The 8,337-nt window shown below is 43.3% G+C and overlaps 2 protein-coding genes across 2 annotated transcripts in view; one reads left to right on the plus strand and one right to left on the minus strand.

The window, feature by feature from the left end:
- Positions 1–1,587: 1,587 nt before the first annotated feature.
- GABARAPL2 (GABA type A receptor associated protein like 2) lies at positions 1,588–6,328 on the minus strand. Its single transcript, XM_077786415.2, has 4 exons — positions 6,195–6,328; positions 5,828–5,883; positions 3,733–3,905; positions 1,588–2,188 (listed from the first exon to the last, which is right to left on the minus strand). Exons 1-4 carry the CDS (start codon positions 6,226–6,228, stop codon positions 2,098–2,100), a joined length of 354 nt encoding a protein of 117 aa, XP_077642541.1. The 5' UTR covers positions 6,229–6,328; the 3' UTR covers positions 1,588–2,097.
- Positions 6,329–6,694: 366 nt separating this feature from the next.
- TMEM231 (transmembrane protein 231) overlaps positions 6,695–8,337 on the plus strand; it is a 31,024-nt gene continuing 29,381 nt past the window's right edge. Inside the window, exons 1-3 of the mRNA XM_085589327.1 lie at positions 6,695–6,874; positions 6,952–7,121; positions 8,117–8,245. Of these exons, the coding sequence (XP_085445453.1) occupies positions 6,733–6,874; positions 6,952–7,121; positions 8,117–8,245 (441 nt within the window). The 5' untranslated portion in view covers positions 6,695–6,732. The remainder of the gene's footprint in view (positions 6,875–6,951; positions 7,122–8,116; positions 8,246–8,337) is intronic.

An 8,337-nucleotide genomic window follows, 5' to 3' on the forward strand; every position in this document is an offset into this window, starting at 1 on the left:
TGTTTTTTGAGGAAAGACCATCTATGTGGTCTAAATTTGGTTTATAATAATGTCTATAATGTAATCATGGTCTATAATAATACACTAAATATTGACTGAATACTAAATTCATTCAGTACTGGTTTAGTTATATTGGAGATGACATTTCAATTTAGCTTAGAGATAAGTGACATGGAGGTGTTGCTGTAGGAACAGTGAGGTTATTTCTTCATTTTTTGTTCAGTGCATCAATTGAAGGGTTAACAGAAAATGAAGATCATATGGGCTCAAATGCTTTATATAATTTTACAGGAGTGTCCTATCTAAAGGGATGCATTTCACCTCTGCATTTCAAAAGGAAACCTCTTGATGTTTTATTGCCATTTTATGTGGACCACCAGATGAAAAGCTAAGTTACTGCTGTAGAATATTTATCCTTACATTCTCTGTAACCACTTGCGTGTCTGGGCTCCTAAATCTAAACTAATAAACACAGAAATGTTAAAGAGAGTAGTTATGTGGAGGGTTTAGGAGCTTATGAAGGGAAAATTTGCCTCAGTCGTAACATCTTCCCTTGATTTAGATACATCAGTTTACTAACATGTAATTAACTTTATTTAGCATTTTTAAGTGTTTCTTACTCCTTTGTTAACAGCTAAGAAAAAATATTACTTGGTAACAGTAGAAAAACGGTAATATTTCAGCATAAAGGAAACAGAATATTTTCCAGTAATAAAAGGTAATTTAAAAAATGACAGATGAAACCACTTTTCTTCATTCTGAATCAAAAATTCTGTTAAGAGTAAACATTAATGTGTGAAAAGGGAGTTAGAAGTAATTCAGGATGGAAGCACTGACAGAATGTTTCCTAAAGCAGTGGTTTACAATGCAGCACTATTCTGACTAATGAAAGGCTTACTGAGATCAACAACACATTTTCACATGCAATAAGCACATACATCAGTTACTCTGTCAAGCCACAGTAATAGGGTAGTGTCAACCTTTCACAGGATCCTATGCTCACATTTTGGAGTCTTTCTGCCAATACTTGTGAATGACTGCAGAGCTGAACAATTCTAGGCATAATATATCTTCATGGGGATTTGAGTTAGTATGAATTTAAGTTTGGAAAGTGGTAAATTTCCACTGTAACTGGAAGCATTTTAAAAACTAGATTCTTAGGCACCACATAGTGTGAAAATGAATTAAAAATTTTAAAAGGAGTATAAAATGTATTTAGCATTTCCTTGCTGGCTTAGGAAGGTCAAAGTGATGCTACTTCAACACGATGTTATCCTCTGATATCAGAGTGTGAACTCCAGCACTGTGCAATTAGGTCAATTAGCTGGTTTTCCCACCCTCTCCCACACAATCCAAGGGTTTGCCTCTGCCTATAAACAGAAGTAGCTGTGAGATACAGTAGCTCTGAAGCTATTGGTTTTGAAACCTACAAAGAGGTTGTTTCTTCCTGGTATCAACAGCCACACACTAAAGTTTGAGAAGCTGTACAATGTCTGGTAAGTAACAGAAACAGCTGTGTAGCATCTAGTAAATGCGATGAGTAACTTTCTGGCCAAAGTGAAGGTAAAGAAATAACAGCACTGCCTGTTTGTGACAGGAATTTTTATTGTATTTGTTTGTTAATTGAGAAAGGAACATACTAGCTTAATTTAACACGATCAGCATCTTGCTTCTGGCTTTGGATAAGCTAGCAAATCCAGTGTTTCCAATAATTATTTATTGTTTTTATTTTTCTTAAACTGACATCTCAAAACAGAATAAATGTGTGTTCTTCTCTTCATGTTTTAGTAGCCCAACTACTTTGCTTTATTATTTAATCAGTGTCATCAAATGCCACCCCCCCCGCTCCCCCCCCCCCCCCAAAGAACTGAGGCTCTGGGAATTCATAGCTGTGAGGAAAAAAAAATGCACAAAACCAACAAAACTTTCTTTTTATAACTTAACAGTCTAATAAAACAAGACCTAGCAATATATTAAGAAATAAATCCAGTTACAAATGCATGTATATAGAAGGAACTTCTGAGGATGTCAGAACAAAAAATGATCGGCTATTTACAAGATACACAGCAGGATGGTACAGTAGCCAAGACCCACCATTCAGAAACCAAATGTGTTCTCTCCACTGTAGGCAACATACAAGAAGCCATCCTCATCCTTTTCCTTCTCATAAAGTTGTCCCATAGTTAAGCTTGAAAGGGAAAGAGAGAAATGGTTTGCTTGGCTCATGCAAGTTGTCAGTGTTAACAGAACCTCATATAAACGAGGATTAATAAAAGCTAAAAATTTTAAGTCTGTGTATAGGTTAGAATACAAAAAATGAGGGCAAACAAAAAGCAGTTGCCTCCTAAGTTAGGCAAATGATCCTGGACTCTGCAGAGAGTAATTTTTTTATATTTCTTCACAAATGTCTTTGTCAGAATGCTTCCTTATTTTGAAAAGAAAAATTTATATTTTGAAAAGAAAAAGAAACCCTAGCAATTACTTGGCTGGTCTACTGCTCCAACCATCTAGCTACAGATGGTTGGAGCAGTAGACATCAGTTGGGTGCACAAATGAAGCCTTCTCAGCTCACCTTTCTCTGACTTCCCAAAACTGAGAAAAGGCTAATGAACTGAAAGATGGAGATGGATGTGAGTGACGGGGAAAAACAACGTCATTCTGCCCAAGAGAGGAGCTGGGAAGATTTGTAAGCAGTACTTGAAATGGAAGAGAATTTGGTGAGTAGTAAATAGATCACCAATCCTTAACATCCTTCTCTCTTCATACAGTTTATTACATAAACTGAAGCCTGTGAGATGAGCAGAGCCATGAATAGATTGTGGTTTTGTTTATCAGTTAAGAAGTTACTATTTTTACATTAATATTGAATGATCAAAGCCCTGTTTTTCTAACTGAGATGTGACATCTCATTATGAACATATGAGAAGAGACAATGGATCTCTGTTTCCTGCTCCTAGGAATTCTATAATACTGTTATAAAGATGACATATAGGCATTCTCAGTACTGTTAGAAGAAAACAAGCAGAGAAGGATGGTTCTCATGGGTCCCTATTGTGTATCAGGTTACCTGGAGGGACTCTTTATTTTATAGTTAAGTATTAAGAATAATATCACATCTAAGGCATGTAACAGCATACTATTTCCTTAAATGTTACTAAGGTGTCTAGTGTAGAAAGTTGTAGTTGCTGCTTCTACTATATTCTGTATGTCACAGAAAACAATGAAACTTATTCCTATGTAAAAGCAATGCAAAAGAAAAACCTTTCTACTGCAATTATTCTTTTTTTCATAGAAGAAAATAATTTTAAAAAAAAGAACCAACAACTAGTTTACAATTTCTTTGTAAACTGAGAGACTATTGGTTTTTTCAAAATAATTTGTGGCACTTATTTAATGTGCAACCTTTTTTTCTTATACTGAGAATCATTGTTTTCTTGACATTGATGATGCACGTGTTTTTGCACTCAACCAAATGCAATGACACAGTAACTGCAAAGCTCACCCTTATGCCATGGAAGTAAATCACAGTATATTTTTCAGTCACCCTTCCTTTCAGCCTAGCTCAAGAAATAAGACGTTTATCAAATTCATGAGGAAAAAAACTCTTAGTGAGATTAAGATGTGAGAGACATCTAAAATCATCAAATGAGCCTCGAAGAGTGATTTTACTGACCCCCTAATATGCACAGGCTTGCTGTAATGATTCTGAATACCAAGTGAATAGCCTCTCACCTGGATTGTGGGACAGTCTTGTCTACAAAGAGGAATATTGCCTTCTCAGATGGCAGTTGAATCCTCTTCCTGATGATCCACATGAACTGGGCCACGGTGATGTCGGACGGAACTAAGTACTTCCTCTTGTCAATATCAACAATCTGAGATCCTGAGACCTTCTCCACTATGACCTGTAAAGTGCAGGTGTGAAGGTCAGGCTGTTCAGGATTGGTATGAACAGACAGCTTTGGTAGATCGCTTGCTCATACAGGCTTACAATGGTGAGTAGAGGGGATGAACAAAAAGGTTTCCTGACCACAACCAAATCAGAGGTAGAACTGGCTCAGCACTGTAAAACCTGATTTTACAGCTGCACTAAAACTCCTGTTTATACACACAATGGCTTGAAACTTCCTGTGCCTGTGTTTGGCAGTCATGGTGTAAAAAGGAGTGTTATGCCTTAAAAGACACCTGTGACAGGAAAGTACGCACATCACTTAACCTTGTATACACTGATGATATGAAATTACTGCAATGTGGACCCAAAGCTGAGAATGAACCAGCAGTGTACTCTGGATACAAGTAAGGCTAATAGTGTCCTGGACTGCATTAGGCAAAGGACTGGAAGGTGATCCTTCCCCTGTACTGGTACTGGCTACCTTTGTATTCTGCTGAACTGACATTTAGAGTATTCCATCATTGCTTCGAAAATGAGAAGCTGACTACAGAAAAGAAAGATAGCAAGATCGCTACAAACAAAACCAAAAAAATAAACAGAAAGCAACAGGTACGGGGGGAAGGATAATTAAGTACTGCTTGTGAAAGAGAGCCGATGCTCATTGTACTACACAGACTGATTCTTGAAGGAAAAACACAGGAGGTCAGGAAATGGGGTTTACAAGAGGTTCCAGGGTCTCCATTCCTTAGCTCTGCATTCTACTTGAAATATGAAGTTTGAAAAACACTTCTGACTGTTACATTGATACCAGCTATTTGGTATCAATGGTATGCAGCTCAATTTGAATAATCAAGCAGAAAACACATACTGGTCCAGATAAAGGATTGCTGCAATTTGAGATTCAATTCCTGTATCTGTCTACACCTTGCTGTCCATTCCTGATACAGCAGCATGTCATTGTGACTCACATGATGAGTTTCTGTGTTTCTTGTCCCTCCAAGGTTATCAAGGATATTTTTGAAATGGATACATGGATACTGTGGAGATGTATGGTCATTAGGGATGCTGCAGTCTACGTGGGAGGGAATAGTTAGTTATTCAAGAGGGAACAGCAAGGATCATATCAGCTCGCCAGATTGCAACTGGAGAAAATCTTGTGACTAGGTGCAACTGAGCAGCAGAAAAAGTCAATGGGAATGAAGATTTTTCTCTGGGCTCTCTGCTAACAGAAAAGTTACTTACCAAAAGGTGAGAGGCAGGTGTGGCACTAACTGGCATGTGGTAAGATGGGATGTAGGAAATTTTACACTCAAGCAAGTAAGGTGAGAATGTGGGCATGTTGCTAGCTGTTACATAAGGATGTGAACTGTGGTCTTTTTGGAGACTGAAACATGGTAAAAGGGATTGCAGAGAGAAGAAAGCTCATTCATTATTTAGCAGATTGATAGGTATTAATGCAGAAAGGAAGGGTCACCACTTGCACTGGCTCTTCAAACAACAGGGTTTGCATGGGGAAATGCACCATGATGACTGGTTATAGGCTTGGAATACGTGAGGGTTATCATCTAACCAATTTAGCCAGGCTGGAAGATGGTCAAGCTTTCAGTAGTTTTCATAATATTTCTAAGGATCAGGCACAATCTTCTAGACAATGAAGGTATTTGCTGGGATGCAATTGCCACGAGAAGAAAGCAGGACCATGATATATCATAAAAATCCTTGGAAAGTTTTTAGAAAGCTTATTTGTCAATATGCACTGGGACAGAGGAGAAAATGTTGGAGTAGTCAGATGTGTTTGGGGCTTCTTTAAAACATCTAAGGACACAAAAAGGAAAATTAATTTACTTTGTAGGAACTCATCAGAGTGGGCAGGATGGAAACAGTGTATCCACCTTTGCCTGTAAGTACTCTGTTGAAGCTGGCTTGACTACTCACCGGGACACGGTCGGGGTATTTGGCTCGGATTTTTGCGGACTCGACACATCTGTGCTCTGTGAACAAAACTCGTAATTAGTCATTGCATAGTAATTATACTGCCGGTGTCCTGGGCCGAGAAGGCAACGCCGGCAGGGCCGTGAGCCTGCCGGGATCGCGATCATATTCTCGCCTCCGAGCGGGTCTCTCTAGCTTTTCTGGGAGACCGTCCCCGGGCATCACACGACCCTTCGGCGAGGACCTCCAGCGGCTGTCCACCCACAGACAAGACGACCGCCTGGGGAAGCCGACCGCGACAGATGGCGACGCGGGAGACCGAGGAAGCGGCGCCGCTGCCAGGCAGCGCCTGGCCCAGACCCACCCTTACCCAACGCGTGGTCTTCCTTGAACATCCACTTCATGATGCAGGCGGGCGGGGAGCGAAGCCAGAGGCGGCGAGGCCCGTGTGCGGGGGGCGGGGGCTCGTGCCGGGCCTGTCGCTGTCACGGTCCCTGTCACAACAACAGCCGCGGCACGGCAGGCGGGACTTCCGGCTCGCCTGCCCCACGGCAACCGCTCGAGCAGCCGCGCTTCTTCCGGCCGGGGATCGCGGGGCGGGGCTGTTGCATCCGGGCACGGAGTCACCTGCCGGGTGCGAAGCCGCCCTCAGGGCTCCCGGGGCACTCGAAGCCGCTCCACAGACTTCGTCGCCCAAGCGGGTGTCCCCATCCGCGTGTCTCCATCCCGCTGCCGGGCGCTATCTCGCCGACGGCCCCGGGAGGCAGTGGTGCGCGTTCATTGGCTGATACGCCCGTGCCCTCGGCGCTGATTGGAACGGCTTCTCGTCAGTCCGAGGCTCCGCCCAGTGCAAACGCTGTAGGCGCGGGCGGGGGCGGCCGGTGAGAGTGCAGGAGGGGTTGCTCGTCATGGCTGGCGTGGAGCTGTTCTCGCATCCCACGCTGTACACGCGCTACCGGGCTGGATTCTGCTCCGCCGCGGCACTGGCGCTTTTGCTCATCACGGCGCTCACCTATGTGCCCCCGCTGCTGGTGGCCTACCGGAGCCACGGTGAGCGCTACTGGGACCCCACGCGGCCCGACCGGGCCTGGCGCAGTCCTGAAACCTCGTGCCGTTTCTGCCCTCAGGTTTCTGGCTGAAGCAGAGCGCGTACCTGGAGCAGCCCACCGTTCGTTTCCGGTACGAGGCTCTCTTCGTCGCCACCATCGGGTCCGGCCCGGGCAGCTTCTTGGCGTGGAGCACATTCCCAGCGTTCAACAGGCTCCAGGAGGACCGGCTCCGAGTCCCGCTCCTGTCGGTAGGCTTGCCCGGGGCGGCCCGACAACAGTGGCGAGAAGCGAGGCTGCAGAGTGGAGCCAGTGGACCGGTAGCCGGCTCAGGGCACGAGTGCTGATGGCGCTTTTGAACGGGTGGCCCGTCAGGCACTGCTGCCTTCAGGTAGCAGCAGCTTTATGTATAACCTTGTGCCTCACATCGGGATTTTGTGGAATTTTAATGAGTCCCGTTTCACTCCCTCTCAGTGTTACTGAATCATAGCATTACTTAGATTGGAAAAAGCCCGTAAGATCAAGCCCTACCAATTTTGCCACTAAACCATGTCCATAAGCACCGCTGGTGGTTTGTGTGAACACCGGTTTACTTTCATCAAATTAGTTGCACCACTCTCCCCTGGCCACATGACTTACCATGATGGGGAGTTTGCAGGGTACCTCTAGATCTGGAAGTAGATACGTGCCTTCAGAAGAACATGTTGCTTTTCTCTCTGGGATTTCACAGTGGCAGTTATTTTTCTGTCTGCCTCTGTAACGAGCCCTGCTATATTTTGCAAGTAGCCGAAGTACTGGACACTGTGGCACACAAGCATAGCAAGCCTTGGCTTAGAGCCAGGAATCAGCATACAAAGTCATTTTGGAGGCATGCTACAATGGCAGGAGACACAAGCCTGACCATCCGTCATATATTTGCTCTTACAGAAGATCCAGCACTAAGGCATGCTTTGTTGGCATGCAAGGAATATGGGTGGAATGGTGTAGGGCAGAAAAGACCTTGAAGTAAACTTTCCCTCCCTGGAGGGGTGTATGAGACCTTGTATAACAGACAACAGCATTGGCTTTTTATTTGTTTCTAGTCCTCTGTCTGTAAATAGTCAAGTAGCATATTACTGCATTCCTAACTATGCAGTTTATTTGCTTCCTTGGTATGTGTGTGCTGCAGTTGTAGGGTCCCCTGGGGTTTTACTTTTTTGTTTTTCTTTCTAACAGAAATTCCTGTCTTTAAAAAAAATTTGTTTAGACTAGAGAAGAAGACAAAAATCAAGATGGCAAAATGGATTGGTTGCATTTTAAACTGGAACTTCCATTACAACCAACAGAGCACGTAGTTGGCGTTCAGCTGATTCTACTCTTTTCCTACCAGCTTTATGTGAGCATTTTTAGTTTTGTTTGTTGTGATGTATACACCCATTGTAAAATTACAGTAGTGATTATACAAAAGATGAAAAGAAACCTTGCACA

Source organism: Lonchura striata, chromosome 11 (genome assembly GCF_050655825.1).
Source record: "Lonchura striata isolate lonStrDom1 chromosome 11, ASM5065582v1, whole genome shotgun sequence".
In the NCBI taxonomy this organism is placed as follows: domain Eukaryota; kingdom Metazoa; phylum Chordata; class Aves; order Passeriformes; family Estrildidae; genus Lonchura; species Lonchura striata.

Coding starts and splice junctions, on each gene's coding strand:
- GABARAPL2 (XM_077786415.2), bottom strand. CDS start 6,228: ATGAAGTGGATGTTCAAGGAAGACCACGCGTTGG. Junction 5,884..6,194: donor CAAGGAAGACCACGCGTTGG/GTAAGGGTGGGT, acceptor TTTTGTTCACAG/AGCACAGATGTGTCGAGTCC. Junction 2,189..3,732: donor AAGACTGTCCCACAATCCAG/GTGAGAGGCTAT, acceptor TTCCCTTTCAAG/CTTAACTATGGGACAACTTT.